This window comes from Austrofundulus limnaeus, unplaced genomic scaffold (assembly GCF_001266775.1).
Source record: "Austrofundulus limnaeus strain Quisiro unplaced genomic scaffold, Austrofundulus_limnaeus-1.0 Scaffold337, whole genome shotgun sequence".
Lineage (NCBI taxonomy): Eukaryota > Metazoa > Chordata > Actinopteri > Cyprinodontiformes > Rivulidae > Austrofundulus > Austrofundulus limnaeus.
In genome coordinates, this window is record NW_013952739.1 from 173,863 (window position 1) to 190,604 (window position 16,742).

Genomic DNA, 16,742 nt, shown 5'->3' on the forward strand with positions numbered 1-16,742 from the left:
CGCAAAAAGCTGTTTCGTACAGTTGTGGTTGCAGGTTTATTCACATGCTCACCGAGCCGAATATTTCATCTTTGGAATAAATGTATCACAGAAACACACTTGATGAAGATATTTAATATGCAGATGTTTGATCTGTGCAGACACCAAATGTCCCGAACTTGATGGGAAACGTCCTGTTTTGGTAACCGGATATTTCAAAATAAAAGTCTGATTTATTCAAGTCTATGGGTTTAATTCATTTAATACAAAACAAACTTTTGCATGGGAACACAAAATAAAAAAAATAAATCCCTCGCGAGTTCCGTAGCAGAAAATCACAACTGAAAGGATTTTTCTGCAGGATTGTTTAGTTTTTTTTTAAAGAACAAAAGAATTCGAACTCATGCGGAACTTTCCTGTTTGGTTCAGTAGCGCCTCTAGTGTGTGGACACGGAACTGCGTCCACCATCAGGAAAAAAACACATGAGACAGTACAGGAGCACTGAATAATACAGAAACCTTTTGTCATTTTAGTGTTATTAAATTACTACTTACTATAATATTCACAATATTTGATTACAGGACAAATTAAATTAATCACATCATCTACATTATATATTTAAGACTCTGAGTCTTTGTATGTAGTCATATTTTAACTATCCATTGTGTTCATTTGTATATTTTATATATTTTATTTATGCTAAATTCTGTTTCAAGTTGTTTTAGTCATTTTTATTTGTTATCCCCCCACCCCCGAACTCATCTAAATGCTTCAGTTATTTTATTATTCTAGCCTGAGACCATTCTTTTGCTCTGATCCCAATGTTTTCATTTCATGTCCAAGTTGCTACTATCTTTTTCTGTTTTTCAACAGCCTCATCTGTGATGGTCCCGTTTTTTTAGTCAATTGTTCATTAGTGTAAACATTTGTTCTCTTTGGTTTTTTGCTTGCCTTATCAACTTTCCTACTAATGAAACTGGTAACAATAGATGATTTAAATTATTATTATTGAACAGGCAAGGTGTAACAGAAATGTCCTCAGGTTGGATGTTAATGTCTTTATTTTGTAAAAACGTCACCACTTGTTGTTCCAGAGTCAGCAGTCCTTTTTGTGGAGCATCCATCCTCCGTTGTCTCTGTTTGCTGTATCTCGAGCGAAGGTCTGATGTTTGTTTTCTAATCCAGCATGTTAACATGTTTAAACATCTATTACGCATTTATGCTTCTATCAATGTGTTTAAACTCATGCTAACCTGTTTATACTCATGCTAACCTGTTTATACTCATGCTAACCTGTTTATAGTCATGCTAACCTGTTTATACTCATGCTAACCTGTTTATAGTCATGTACCTGTTTATAGTCATGCTAACCTGTTTATACTCATGCTAACCTGTTTATAGTCATGTACCTGTTTATAGTCATGCTAACCTGTTTATAGTCACGCTAACGTGTTTATACTCATGCTAATCTGTTTGTACTCAAGCTAAAAGGTTTATAATCATGCTAACATGTTTATACTTATGCTGATATGTTTATAGTCATGCTAACATATTTATAGTCATGCTAACATGTTTATACTTGTAGTGGCAACCCCAAGTGAAATAAACATGCAAAACTGTCCTTGCTAATCTGCTAATCATGCTAACCTGTTTATAGTAAGGCTAACATATACATCTGTTAACGCATTTAGGTTTCTGTTAATGTGTTTATAGTCACGCTAACGTGTTTATACTCATGCTAATCTGTTTGTACTCAAGCTGAAAGGTTTATAATCATGCTAACATGTTTAAACTTATGCTAACATTGTTTAAACTCATGTTAACCTGTTTATAATTGTACTAACATGTTTATATTCATGCTAATCTGTTTATAGTCATGCTAACATTGTTTATACTCATGCTAACCTGTGTATACTCAAGCTAACCTGTTTATAATCGTGCTAATCTGTTTATAGTCATGCTAACCTGTTTATACTTGTAGTGGCAACCCCAAGTGAAATAAACATGCAAAACTCTCCTTGCTAATCTGCTAATCATGCTAACCTGTTTATATGCATGCTAAACTGTTTATAGTAAGGCTAACATATACATCTGTTAACACATTTATGTTTCTGTTAATGTGTTTATAGTCATGCTAACCTGTTTATAGTAAGGCTAACATGTTTACAGTCATGATAGCATATTTCCAGCTTCCTGTATTTTAATGCTGAGGTTTTAAATTCACAGACACACTGATGGATTGATGTACCAGCAGGTTTATTCAGAGCCACAGATACCAACAGCAACATGAGAAAAAGTCTACAAACATCACAAATGAACACAAACTCATGCTGTGTGCTCAGAAAAGAGAAACATGTAGAAAAGTCATCATCATTCAGGTGTGGCACCAGTCTTTACATAAATACACTTTTCTCTCTGACATTAGAATCTCTGCTGTGTCTGAATTCTTGTGCTTTATGTCATCAGGAAAATAAAGAAGAAAGATTCAGTTTGTTTGTCCTTCAAAACAGCTGAAATCAAAAAGCTTAAAAATAACAGTAAAGAATCAGCTTTTTGAAATTCTACAACTCTAGGACCATGAGGTTCTGTTCACAAATAAATGAATTGAAATGTATTTGCTGTTGTTTGAACCGGACCTTCAGGTTCATGTTCGATTTTCTTGAATTTTTACTTTACGAATCCCTTTTCTTAAAAAAAATAATTTGTAATTTAAAATGAAGCACAAAATGTGTGAAATGTTTTCTAACAGGAAACTGTTTAGTTTCCAAACTGAATCTCTTCTTACTTTTCTTCCAAACAGACTTAAATGTTTAATGTCCTAAAAGACTTTTTATTTTTATTTTTTTTTAGCTCTGAAAATTGAGCCAAGAACATTTAATTTACAGGAAAGTTCTTCCTCCACCATGTTCCAAAGTGAAAGCTGGGGGATGTTTCCTAAATGAACAGGAGGTGGAGGTACGAGGTATAAAGAGCGAAGTAAACAGGAGGAGACCTGAGAGGATGTCTCACAGAACAGAAAAACAGTAGTGATGTGCAGATTGATACTGAAATATCGATACTACCGATACCAAGAATTTATGTTCTAGAATCGATACTAAAATCAAAATATCGATACTTTGATACTTTAGTTATTTCACATAATGTAAATCAACAGGATAATAGAAAACAACTAAACTATTCAAATCTTGTCTTAATCATATGTGGTTGGAGGGAACTACTTTTTCTTCCGCTTGAGCAATACACAAGCACAGTGGCACGTGTTCAGTCAGTCGCTCAGTCTGTAGATGTACGGCAGGTCATTTTAACATAAAATCTGCTTCGTCTGACTGTCTGTAATTACATTCTAGATGAGGGGTTCCCAAACTTTTTCATGCCATGGCCCCCCAAACAGCATTAGCTCTGGCCAAGGACCTTCTTGCAAACCCACAAACAATGCTACAAAATATACAAAGAAACAACTTTTAGAATATTTTTTCTCACTTTTATTTACTATTCAAAAATTATTATATTTCTTTAGAATAAGAATTTAAAATTGTGCTAAACAAATGTAGGGTTAGGGTTAGAAAGACTTTTAAATTAAATAAATTACTATGTCATGTATTATTTATAAAGTGGTTATTTGAAAAACACTACTTTTTAAGATTTACCAGACACACTACGTGTGTTATCACGAAGTATCAGTATCGGATCAGTATCGCCGATACCAGCCACATTTTACTTGGTATCAGTATCGGTAACAAAATTGGCAATATCGAACATCACTAAAAAACAGGAAGAAGAGCTGGAGGTGGGAGTCGTTCAGGGAGTAAAACCAACAGGATTAGAAATGAGTCCATCAGAAGGACAGCTCAAAGTTAGAGAGGAAAGGCTGAGATGGTTTGGACATGTCTAGAGGGACAGTTGACACTTTGGTCAAAGGCTGTTGAATATGGAGCTGCCATGTAGGAGGAACAGGAAGACCACAGAGATCGATGTGGTGAAGGAGGGTCTGCAGAGAGTTGGGGGGACAGAGGAGCATGCTGGGACATGGAGACAGACTGTCCTCTGTGGAGATGCAGCTGTAAGAAGAAGACGTTACTCATCTTTATGAAACGTGCTGAAAGAGAAACCCTGAACATTTGTTTTTGTGGTTTCACAACAAAACACAACTGTAGCTTTTATAAAGATGACCATACAAGGAGACGAGAGGCGGAGCTTCTCTTTGAGCTCCATGACATGATTCCACAAAGTGCGTTCATGAAACTGATTGACTTTACAGTTCTGGGATTCAAACCCAAAATTTGCAAACTGAAAGAGGTTTTCTGGAGGATGATGTCATTTTCTCAGGAATGCTTGACCCTGTAAGTCCAGAGAAGAACATCAGAACATGGGAACAAAAGCGTCTGATTCTTAAAACATGAACGTAGCAAAAGATTTATACAAAACTCAACACGTTTCTCATCAATAAAAACATCTATTGGCTCTTTAAAGTCATAAGAAATTGCATATTCCCAAACATACAGATTGTATCCCACATCAAAGAAGTATCAAACATCATCACAGGCATATTGCTGAAGGCCGTCTTCTTACAGTCACAACTGATGAAGCCAAAGGAACTGATGGCAGATTGTCTCCTACACTTCCTGTCCTCTTCAAAATAAAAGCAAGAAACATATCCTGTGATGAAATCTGGATGTTCAGGTTCTTCTCCTAAACTTCGGTTTGATGATTCACAGAAACCTTTTCATACATTCAAACATTAAAATGAAGTGATTGTTCTCCTGCTCCCAGTTTAACTCATTAAAGCCCAATTTACCTTGATGGAGAAGAAGTTTCACTGGGGTGTGAGAATCTGTACGTCACATTATATCAAGTTTTCCAAAGCAAGGCAGAAAAATAGATATGTCCGAGTTAAAAGAATAAAACCAGGATAACAGCAGCAGAAAAAAAAAGCTTGGTTCTACTTTTGTTTGGGTCTGAATCAGACCTGGATGCCCTGAACAGCCTGTCGAATGTTTTCCAGCAGTGCCTTGCTCTCCGGACTCTGGTACCGATCTTGGTGGGTGTACATGTCAGTCAGAGTGCTCACATATGCGTCAAAGTTCTGTTCGTTCATCGGTTCCTGGGAACAAAACCACAAAAAAAAAAAAAAAAAACAGGCGACTGGAGAATGAAGACAATCATCATCACTCTGTCACTAAAATGCTCCATGTTTTACAAATCATCTAAAACTCAGCAGCAGACTAATGGGCTCGACACACGGGAGGCGGCGTCGCTCGCTCTCCATTCATTTCCTATGGAGCTTGTGTGATGAGACAATCGCTTGCCCTCCTCCAGCTAAGCGACCGGCGAAAATAGTGCATGTGAAATTTCACGCTCGTACACGTAGACATGCACACGCTAGCTTGCGATGCGACATATGAAAGTTGAAAAATGTTCAACTTTTGTCGTTGCTTAGCGTACAACCAATCAGAGGGTTTCATTGACTGACCAATGAGCAGAGAGCATGCTACACACTGCAGTTAGCCAACACGTTCACCAAGTGATTAAAGGCAGCTTTGAGGGAATTTTTTGGTGCCAGGGTGAAGTTATCCGGTAAGTTTTTCCTCATAAAATTGTATCTTGGTGTGTGTTTGTTTTTCAATATCATTAGCATCGCAAGATTTGTTTAGTTTACACGTCCGTAATGCACACACCCCTTTTTTGTGAACCACCAATAACCTTTACAAGAGGCAGTAGAAGAACCAATCAAATTTTGTGAAGACAAGCAACTTGAGAGTGTGATTCACAACGCTGCCATCGCTATCGCCTCCCATGTGTCGGGTTTCACCCTGGCTGTGATGACAGTCAGTAATCGCTGTAGTTTGTCGCTCCCCGTGTGTCGAGCCCTTAAGGTTTCCGAAAACAAAACAAACAAAATAATAATAACTGAAAGGATGGTTTGCAGATGGTGGAGATGTTGAGAACATGGAAACTGAACCAAACCTGGGTTTATCTGACAGATGGCTTCAGTAGGAGGTAACAGTTTCATCTCCTGAGAACCTCAGAACCTTTAGACCTCAGTCTGTCAGGGTAGATTTTATTGTAAGTTTGTCTCACAAGTTGTATATTTGCCATTACTGTTTGGCAATCTCATTTGCTGATAGTTCCCGTGGATCCATCACTCAGGTTAACATTAAGAAGTACTTCAGGCAGGAGAAGCTGTATCTATGATGACAACACAAAGCTTGCAGCTCTTATCCTCAGGCCACTCCACTCAGTCACATGCCTTCAGGTTTCATTGCTTTGGCCTTCTGTTGTTTGGAGACTGGTGTTGTCCAATTGGACAAGAGACTAAGACCGAGTGTTTTGAAGCATTATGCCTAAAACCTGCAGGAAGACTGGGTAATGTGACCTGCAGCCCAACATTAAACCAAAACAATATTTCTCTTTATTCATCAAGCAAGCAACAGTTCAGGATGTGGCACTCGCAAAACTGCTGAAAAAATAAAAACGCAACTGGACGTCTGTAGCTGAAGACATTTCAGTATTGCTCCCTCATTCTAGTCCAGTTCTATGTTCCATGTCCATGTAGAGGTGGACCACAGTCTATCACACTGGAGATCAATGGAACAACCAGTCTGTAAACACTGGCTTTAACTTTGAAATAAGTGCAGGAAAGACTGAGGTCCATCACCCTCAATTTGCACTACATGCGGTTCCGCTCAAGTCATTTTGCAGTCAAAATGTGGAATTCTTTTTGGAAGCCGACTGCAACATGTAGCATACAGTATGTGTACACATGATACAACAGTGATGCTGTTTCAACTGTGTTTGGAGTCCGTTTTCCAGAATTAATTATTTTGCTCTGATTTCCATATTTCTCACTGGATTTATTGTGTGATCTTGATTTCCTGCTCATACTTCTCAGAACTCCTCGGTGCTCCAAACCGGAGTGCAGCTGTGCTGTATAAAGCAGGAACAGAGCAGAACCACGTGTAGTATAAATCGAGGGTCTGGGTCCAGATCAAAATCCAAACTAAAGGAACAGAAGACTTCAACAACATCATATTTACAGAAAAAACATCAACGACAACAAGCTGCCTGTTCTGGACTGTTTGATGAACATGGAAGGAGATGAAAGCCTCAGCACTGATGTTTACAGAGAACCTGCTGACACAGATCAGAACCTTCTGTTTGACTCTCACCACTCACTGGAACACAAACTGTCATTGGAACTTTACTTCTTTGGCCCAACATGTCTCCGTGAAGACAGCAAGGAACAGCAAGGGACGGAAACACATCAGAGATGCTCTCCAAACCTGGAGATCCTAACTGGACTTGTGTCAAATCAACAACGACATCCAAACGCCAAAACAGGAAGAACAAACACAAAACCATCATCACTCTGAATGTTGCTGAAGTATCTGAGAAACTCAGAGGAAGTTCCTGGTACATTTCAAACCCAACAGGACCCTCAGAAAGAGGCTGGTCCATCCTAAAACCAGAACCTCCAAACCCAACGTTAGCAGTGTATCTGCAGCTCAGTGCAGTGAGGAATGTTCCTCTCCACAGACTCATGGCTCCTGGAACATACTCATTCTGAAGCCGAACAGATGGTGCGCCGTCACGTGGTTGTTTGGAGTTCGTTTTTGCACACACCTTTCATAGCCCCGGAGACACACCGCATTGAGCGCCTGGGAAACCCCTCCCACTGCAGCATACATCACTGCATGGGTTTTTTCCCACTGGAGTCCACGACGAGTAAAAGAAAGTCTGAGCTACGTCACTCACCCGACTTTATTTATCCACAAATTTGTCGCGGTTAAAGCTCCACAGTTTTTAATCAGTCAGATTCGTCTGTGCACAACGTCTGATTTATCTCTATTCATGATTTTTTTTTGTGGTTTTATAAATGTCTGCTTCCAACAGTGGGCTCTGGAAGTGAGTTGTTTTCCTGTTTTTATTTTACCGAGTGGTTGAAGCAAAATGCAGCGTCCGAGTACTTTCAGCACAAACAAACACGCCCACGAACGTCAGACCAATCACACATTACCGTCATAGCGGGAGGGGGATAAAAAGTTCTGCCGGTGGGTTGTGCCAAAAGGGGTGGCGAGTCGACCCTGAGAACACAGTGACGTAATTTTCATCATGAAGCTGCGACGATCTGTGCCGACTTCAGCAGTTCAGAGGGAGTGTGAAGTAGGCTTGAGTCAGGACCAGACTCTGCTGTCCCACATCTCAAGGATAAAAGACCCTCTTCTGAGAACCAACATGTTCAGACACATGGTTTGAGTGGGGGTATGAAGGAAGACATTTACATCAAACAATAAAAATAACTTCAAACAGAGAAGGAGAGCACACACAGCGTTTACTTCCACAAAACTTACAGTGCAACACTGAGCCTGAAATGACTTACAGGTGAAGGGAGGGGTGATGGAGTGTTCAGAGGAGGAGGATAATTGGATAAAGCATAAACAGATCTCTTACTCTGGGAAGCATCTGAAAACTGCCGTTAATCTTTACTGGGGTCTCTTTCTGAGGCGGTGGTCTCTACAGGAGAGGGTGTACAGAGAAGTCTATTAGCTTCATGCAGAAGGTCCACCTTAACAAATCACTTCAGTCCACCTTAACAAATTACTTCAGTCCACCTTAACAAGTCACTTCAGTCCATCTTAACAAATCACTTCATTCCACCTTAACAAATCACTTCATTCCACCTTAACAAGTCACTTCAGTCCTTCTTAACAAATCACTTCAGTCCATCTTAACAAATCACTTCAGTCCTTCTTAACAAATCACTTCAGTCCTTCTTAACAAATCACTTCATTCCACCTTAACAAGTCACTTCAGTCCATCTTAACAAATCACTTCAATCCAAATCACTTTAGTACACCTTAACAAGTCACTTCAGTTCACCTTAACAAATCACTTCAATCCACCTTAACAAGTCACTTCAGTCCATCTTAACAAATCACTTCATTCCACCTTAACAAATTACGTCATTCCACCTTAACAAGTCACTTCAGTCCATCTTAACAAATCACTTCATTCCACCTTAACTAATTACTTCATTCCACCTTAACAAGTCACTTCAGTCTATCTTAACAAATCACTTCAATCCAAATCACTTTAGTACACCTTAACAAGTCACTTCAGTACACCTCAAATCTCTTGTCCACCTTAACAAATAACTTCAGTCCACCTTAAATCTCTTGAGTCCAATTTAACAAATCACTTCGGTCCACCTTAATGAGTCATTTCAGTCCACCTTAACAAGTCATTTCAACCTGCCTTAACAAGTCTTTTCAGTCCACCTTAACAAGTCGTTTCAATCTGCCTTAACAAGTCATTTCAGTCCACCTTAACAAGTCATTTCAGCCTGTCTTAACAAGTCATTTCAGTTCACCTTAACAAGTTATTTCTGTCCACCTTAATAAGTCATTTCAGTCCACCTTAAGAAGTCATTTACAAGTCATTTTAGGCAAGCTGTGTTTACCATGCAGGTCTGATATCTAACTGAGATTGCAGGATGCTTTCTGTTTACCGAGTCTGTAGCTCTAGAACTGGTGGTTTATTAGGACTGAAGGTCCAGATCTGATGTTTTCTGGGTTTGAACACTGAAAAAATCGTCCATCTAAACAAGTCTTACAATCATATCGAGCTGAAAAGTATTTTTGATCTTGTATTAAGGCTGAAATGCTAATCTAGAGCAGAATTTCCCTTATCTAAAGCTTATGCATGCTAGTTGCTATCCTCTCCATGCTAACACCAGCACTGGCCTCAGTTAGCAGGGCTAGCTGCTCAGTTCCCAGTGCCAGCCTATCATTAATCAGATCAATAGCTGGAATGGGAACAGATATAGCCTCCTGCTATAAGCATGTAGCAACCGCTGGTCAAGCAATACTCTTAATTTTGACTCTCACACCGCACCATAAAACTGTAATGAAAAATTTTACTTGCTCCATCTCTTCATCAGTTTGGGGGTCTCAGACTGAAAAAGGCTGAAGACCCCTGAACTCTGGAGCTAAATTGAGGTCATAAGTTTTGTTCAAAATAAAAAAAAATTTTGAAACTCAAAAAAGGAGATTTGAAACTGAAAAACAATTTTGAAACTGAAAAAATAATTTCGAAACTGGAAAAATATATTTGAAACTGAAAAAAATAGCTGAAACTGAAAAGACAAGATGTTTAAAACTTTTCCAGATTCTAATACATTGTTTTTCAGTTTCAAATATTATTTATCAGTTTCAAAATTGTTTTTCAATTTCAAATCTCCTTTTTTCAGTTTCAAATTTTTTTTTATTTTGAACAAAACTTATGACCCAAATTTAGCTCCATACTGACCTAACTCATTTTGCTCCTGCTTAAGAAATCAGTCTCAAAACAAGATGGAAATTACTTTTTGTCTGGATATAAGGGTATAAGACAGAGCTGAGGACACATAGTCATTTTTTTCTGCTGTATTCCAAAAGATTATCCAATTAGTCTTCCAACGCTCAAACATCATGACTCCAACACAGCCAAACTAAAAAAACAACAAGGTTTGTTTGAAAAATAAAAGCACAAAACTAAACAGAAAAAAGCTGATGTAGAAAAATGACATTCATTGATTAAAGATAAAACAAACGAATCTTGTTCAATTTGAAAAAAGTGAGTGGAAGAAAGAGTTTTTACAAAAAGGAAGATGAAAACTGATGAACTGACTGACTGATTAACTGACTTTTTTACTGACTGACTGATGGAATGACTGACAAACTGACTGACTGACTGACTGACTGGTCAGGTTAGATGTGTCATGTCCTTCTGACCATGTGTTGAAGCTGTGTGATGTAAAAGGACAGGTGTGTGGGTTTGTGTTGATGGTTTCAGGGTGGGTTGGAAAGTCTTTGCTGTCTTACCATGTGTGGAAGCTGGATGTTTGCCAGGCTGTTGATCAGTGATTTGCTCAGGTTTGCCAGTTCATGCAGGAGTGAATCGTTCTGCTGTTCGATCACCTTATTTTCTTCCTCAATGGACTTCAGGTTTGTCTCCATGGTGGTTATCTGACAAGGACACCATGAGGACATGTTCTTAGAACTTAAAAATAGAGTTAAAAAGGTTTATGTCTTTGTCAAATTTTCCACGTGTCATTTTCAGACTTTAAAAAACAGCCAGACAATTCCTCTTCACAGAATGATGGAAGAAATAAAGTTGGTTTCACCTGTGTCCTCAGTTTTATCATGTCTGACTCCACTTGACTGTTGGACTCATTTAGATCATTGATTTCTTCATCCAGCTGTTTGATTTCTTCATCATTTTCAATTCCTGTAACCAATCAGATTTTCCCTTAGAGTTCTCTCTTCAGACAAGAGGAAAATGTTAAGGAAGACTTTAGATTTGGTTAGTCTCAGACCTTTGCTTGCTCTTTGCTTGATTGTCAGCATTTCCATGCCACTCATCCTGGCCTTCTTCATGGCTGATGTAGCACGAGGACAACCGGAGAGGCTGAGGACAAGTGGATGATACAAACATCTGGACATCAGGAGTTATATCAGGATCAACAAAATGTAGAGAAAAAGGAATAAAGCTTCTGGAGGTGGCTGACCTGCGGTGGGTCAGGAAACTGCCGCTCACATGTCCTGAACCGTCACAGCCTGGAGTCGGACAGCTCATCCCGTCCGTCTTCCCAGACTTCCAGACAAACTGAGAGCCATTCACGTAGCTGTCCTTCTGCCTCTTGGCTGCCAGGGGGCAGCCAGACGCACTGCGATGAGAGGCATACTTCCCCGTCACATGACCCTGTCCATCACAGCCGGGGACTGGACATCTGACAGGAGGAAACAGCAGAAGATTTATGTCAGAGAAGGAATCAGCAGGAGATACACCTCACAGGAACCAAAAGGAAGTACACCTCAGAGGAGGAACCAGCAGGATGTACACCTCAGAGGAGGAACCAGCAGGAGGTAAAGCTCAGAGGAGGAACCAGCAGGAGGTACACCACATAGGAGGAACCAGCAGGAGGTAAAACACAGGAGGAAGCAGCAGCTAGTACGCCACAGAGGAGGAAACAGCAGGAGGTACAATTCAAAGAAACCAGCAGGACGTACACTTCAGAGGAGGAACCAGCTGGAAGTACACTTCAGAGGACGAACCAACAGGAGGTAAACCTCAGAGGAGGAACCAGCAGGATGTACACCTCAAAGGAACTAGCAGGAGGGACACTGCAGAGGAGGAACCAGCAGGAGGGACACCTCAAATGAAACAGCAAGAAGTACACTTAAGATGAGGAACCAACAGGAGGTACACCTCAGAGGAGGAACCAGCAGGATGTACACCTCAAAGGAACTAGCAGGAGGGACACTGCAGAGAAGGAACCAGCAGGAGGGACACCTCAAATGAAACAGCAAGAAGTACACTTAAGATGAGGAACCAACAGGAGGTACACCTCAAAGGAACCAACAGGAGGTACACCTCAGATGAGGAACCAGCAGGATGTACACCTCAAAGGAACCAGCAGAAGGTACACCTCAAAGGAACCAACGGGATATTAAACTCAGAGGAGGCAGCATGAGGTACACCTCAAAGTAACCAGCAGAAGGTACGCCTCAAAGGAACCAGCAGGAGGTACACCTCAGAGGAGGAACAAGCAGGAGGTACACCTAAAAGGAACCAGCAGAAGGTACACCTCAAAGGAACCAGCAGGAGGTACACCTCAAAGGAACCAGCAGAAGGTACACCCAAAAGGAACCAACAGGAGATAAACCTCAGGGGTGGATGCAGCAGGAGGTACACCTCAAAGGAAACAACAGGAGGTAAACCTCTGAGGAAGAACACCTCAAAGGAACCAGCATGATGCATACACTAGAGGAACCAGCAGGAGGTACATCTCAGAGGAAGAACAAGCAGGAGGTACACCTCAAAGGAACCAGCAGGAGGTATACCTCAGAGGAGGAGCCAGCAGGAGGCACACCTCAAAGGAACCAACAGGAGATAAACCTCAGAGGAGGAGGCAGCAGGAGGTACACCTTAAAGGAACTAACAGGCAGTAAACCTCTGAGGAGGAACAAACAGGAGGTACACCTCAAAGGAACCAGCAGGATGTACACATTAGTCGAGGAACCAGCAGGATGTACACCTCTGAGGATGAACAAACAACACCTCAAAGGAACCAGCAGGATGTACACATTAGAGAAGGAACCAGCAGGAGGTACACCTCAGAGGAGGAACCAACAGGGGGACTTCACCTCAGAGGAGGAAACAACAGGAGGTACACCTCTGATGAGATATCAGCAGGAGAACTACACCTCAAAAGAACCAACAAGGGGACTACACTTCAGAGGAGGCACCAACAGGAGGACTACACCTTTAAGGAGGAACCAACTGGAGGACTACACCCCAAAGGAACCAACAGAAGGTAGACCTCAAAGGAACCAACAGGAGGTACACCTCAGAGAAGGAACAATCAGGAGGACTACACCTCAAGTAACGAACAGGAGCACTACACCTCAGAGGAGGGACCAACAGGAGGACTACACCTCAGTGGAGGAACTAACTGGAGGACTATACCTCAGAAGAGATACCAACAGGAGGTACATCTCAGAGAAAGAACAAACAGAAGGTACACCTCAATGGAACTAACAGGAGGACTATACCTCAGACTGTTTCTGTATTTCTGGTTGAGAATTTAACCCAGTCTGGGATTTAATCCTAGACCAGGACAAGAACAGTTTTAGGACATTCTACCTGATGGTGAAAATGTTGAAAAATGAAAAGTCCTACTTGATTGGCTCCTGTTCATCCTTTTCTTCTTTGCTGTGGAGAATTTTCAGGCCAGTTTTCTTGGCTCGAGGACAACCGGAGAGACTGTGAGACAGAAATACAGATAAACGTTCTGAACTGAAGTAGAATGAAAAAATCAAAAACAACAGAAAAACAGTGAAAATAGCAAAATAATTTGTTATAACAAATAAAATGTTTGCTGTTTTGAAATTCTGAGGTTGAACTTCAGGTTTGAACAGCTGTTCTCCTTACCTCCTGTGGGAGGCATAGTTTCCAGTGATGTGTCCTGATCCATCACAACCAGGGGTGGGACACCTGACCAACAAACACCACCATCATCAGAAAGTCACTTAGTCATTCGGTCGGTCACTCGGTCGGTCACTCATTCGGTCAGTCAGTCACTTGGTCACTCGGTTGGTTGGTCCATTAGATGGTCAGTCGGTTGGTTTGTCGGTCAGTTGGTCACTCACTTTGTCACTTGGTCGGTCGGTTGGTTGGTCACTTGGTTGGTCAGCCAATCGGTTGGTTGGTCACTTGGTTGGCCGGTCAATCGGTCGGTTGGTCGGTCAATCACAGTCACTCGGTCAGTTGGTCAGTCACTTGGTCGGTCAGTTAGTTGGTCGGTCACTCTGTTGGTCACTCAGTTAGTCACTCAGCGGGTCAGTTGGTCGGTCACTCGGTAGGTCACTTAGTCACTGTCGGTCACTCGTTGGTCAGTCAGTTGTTTGGTCGGTCACTTGGTCGGTTGGTCGGTCACTAAGTAGGTCGGTCGGTCACTGAGTTGGTCGCTCAGCTGGTCAGTCAGTTAGTCAGTCACTCAGTTGAGTTGGTTGGTCAGTCACTTAGTCACTCAGTTGGTCACACAGCCAGTCACTTGATCAGTTGGTTGGTCTCTCAGTCGGTCACTAAGTCAATTGGTCACTTAGCTTGTCACTCTATTGGTTGATCAGTCGGTCAGTCACTCAGTCAGTCACTCGGTTGGTCGGTCAAGAGACACATTTCTTCAGAGATATGTGATGTTTTTAAAGACTCACTTCAAATCTTGTGAGTTGGTTGTCAAGATGCCACGAATGCTCTTATCGGAAAGCTCACAACTTGACAAACTGCAGAAGAAGAAATGTTTTGAATTGTTTCTGAAGTATTACCAGCATTTTCAAACACCCAGTTTATGGAAACACCAACATTTTATAGGAACAAACCCAGTTTAATGAATATCAAGTATGCAGACCCAGCTTCTGCTTTATTTAGGAACTAGATAGTCTTTAAAAGTGACCTTGAAACCCTGCACTCGCACAAAATCCCCAACGTGCTTCAACACTGTGGTGATCTTTTATTAGATCAAAACACATGTAGACTAGACAGTTAAACATCTATGAACCCCTCAAGAACGCAGCAAGGACAGAAACCTGCTACACTGCTCCTTCTGAATCTGGTGTTCAGCTATCAAGAAAGGCCACCCATCCAACATCCTGGAGGAAATTTCCTGGGGAAGCTGAGAAGTGTGATCCCTCCATAGTTGAAACACTCCTATCCCCCAGTGGAGTGGAAGATCATCTCTAGTTCTCCATGCAGCCTGGAATATTTGTCAATCATGACAATCCCACAATGTTCAGAGCCTTCAGCATCTATTGTTCTCCCTGGTGCTCTGCCTCCAATGAGCTTGACTACCTGAGTGACCTCCACTATGAAAATGGCTTTTTCTTTCCCCGACTCCTCAGATACTACCTCATCAAAGGTGGGCATCGCAACCAAATGAAGTAGCTCTCCTAGTGTTTCCTCCACTGTCTGGCATTGTCTCTAGTACGGGTCAGCAGTTCTCAACCAAAACCAAGCACAATGTAGGTGGGGCCCTCCTTTCCTTTTTGAGTCATTCAACAGTATGCCAAAACCTCCTTGAGACGAATCAAAAGTCTTTCTCCGTGGTTTATCGGACATTCTACCCTGCTCAAGTATTTTGCTTTGGCTACCACAGAAGCTGCAGTCACTTTGAACATCTTGTACCTATCAGCTGCTTCAGGAGCCCTCCGGGACTACCAAGCCCTGAAAGCCTCCTATTTCAGCTTGACAACCCCCAACATCACTGGTGTCCATCAACTAATTTTCTAGTTTCTGCCACAACAGGCAACAATGCCGTTCTGGCAACAGGTTCTAGAAGCTGCATCTGTAAATAGAGGCCCTGAACATGGTCTATTTAAATTCCATGTTCTAGACATCGCTTGGGACAAGTGGAAAAAACTTTTCTAAAGGTGTGAGTTGAAAATCTCACGAACAGGGAGCCTAGCTAGGTCAAAGACACAGAGTCAACCCCATAATTAACTGGGAAAAACTTCAGCACTGAAGGGCTCAGCTAGGGGCTTGTGGGTAATCCCACACCTGCCTGAGGCCTCTATCCCTGGGTAACTCCAGAGAATGAAAAACTTCAGTCCCTCTAAAAGGAGGTGACTTCTAGATCTAAAGAACAAGATATGTGTGAAGGTAAGTCCAACTTGGTGTCGCTCAACATCATACACAAACTCAGGCTCCTTTCCCACCAGCAGATGGATGTTCTACTGATGTTCACTGGGGCTTTTCGCAGCTATGTGGAAAGTAGGTGGGATGAGAATAAGCTCCTCTCAGTATGAGGCCATAGTTCTCAACTGTAAAACCACTGGAACACTTCCACTGGGTTTAGGGAAGTGAGGGTGTTGTTCTGGTCTGTCATAGTGATGGAGCTAAACTGGAAGAAAAAGCTTGGCTTTACTATCTGTCTACATTCCAGCCCTCACTTATGGTCATGAGACTTAAATCAGGATTGGACAGAACTGATCCTGACCAATTCTCAAAGGAGATAGACCCAGAAATACAGGCTGGCACAAGGTGGTAAAGGAAAGTTATTTATTTATAAAATAGAACCAAAAACCGACATGGTGGCAAACAAACAAAAGAATATAAACTGCTCAGGGAAGGAACAGTGACAGGGAAGATAAGACAATGAGCAGACAAGGAAATAGTGACAAGAGACCAATTAAATACAAACTGACGGAGAGAGATTAGCAACACCCAA

At 41.4% G+C, this 16,742-nt stretch overlaps 1 protein-coding gene and 1 long non-coding RNA gene across 8 annotated transcripts in view; one reads left to right on the plus strand and one right to left on the minus strand.

Annotated features, from left to right (window-relative positions):
- Nucleotides 1-2,404, plus strand: part of LOC106527673 (uncharacterized) — a 16,805-nt gene extending 14,401 nt beyond the window's left edge. Inside the window, exons 2-3 of the long non-coding RNA XR_001311416.1 lie at nucleotides 1,075-1,140; nucleotides 2,207-2,404. This is a non-coding gene — a long non-coding RNA (uncharacterized LOC106527673). The remainder of the gene's footprint in view (nucleotides 1-1,074; nucleotides 1,141-2,206) is intronic.
- Nucleotides 2,405-3,495: 1,091 nt separating this feature from the next.
- myt1la (myelin transcription factor 1-like, a) overlaps nucleotides 3,496-16,742 on the minus strand; it is a gene marked incomplete in the record, with an annotated part of 43,788 nt that continues 30,541 nt past the window's right edge. For 4 of the 7 annotated variants that reach the window (XM_014022644.1, XM_014022642.1, XM_014022639.1 and 1 more), the window contains 9 exon segments: nucleotides 3,496-5,081; nucleotides 8,429-8,491; nucleotides 10,840-10,983; nucleotides 11,142-11,245; nucleotides 11,334-11,452; nucleotides 11,526-11,747; nucleotides 13,700-13,783; nucleotides 13,952-14,014; nucleotides 14,734-14,802. In XM_014022644.1, the coding sequence (XP_013878098.1) occupies nucleotides 4,941-5,081; nucleotides 8,429-8,491; nucleotides 10,840-10,983; nucleotides 11,142-11,245; nucleotides 11,334-11,452; nucleotides 11,526-11,747; nucleotides 13,700-13,783; nucleotides 13,952-14,014; nucleotides 14,734-14,802 (1,009 nt within the window). 7 annotated transcript variants of the gene reach the window in all.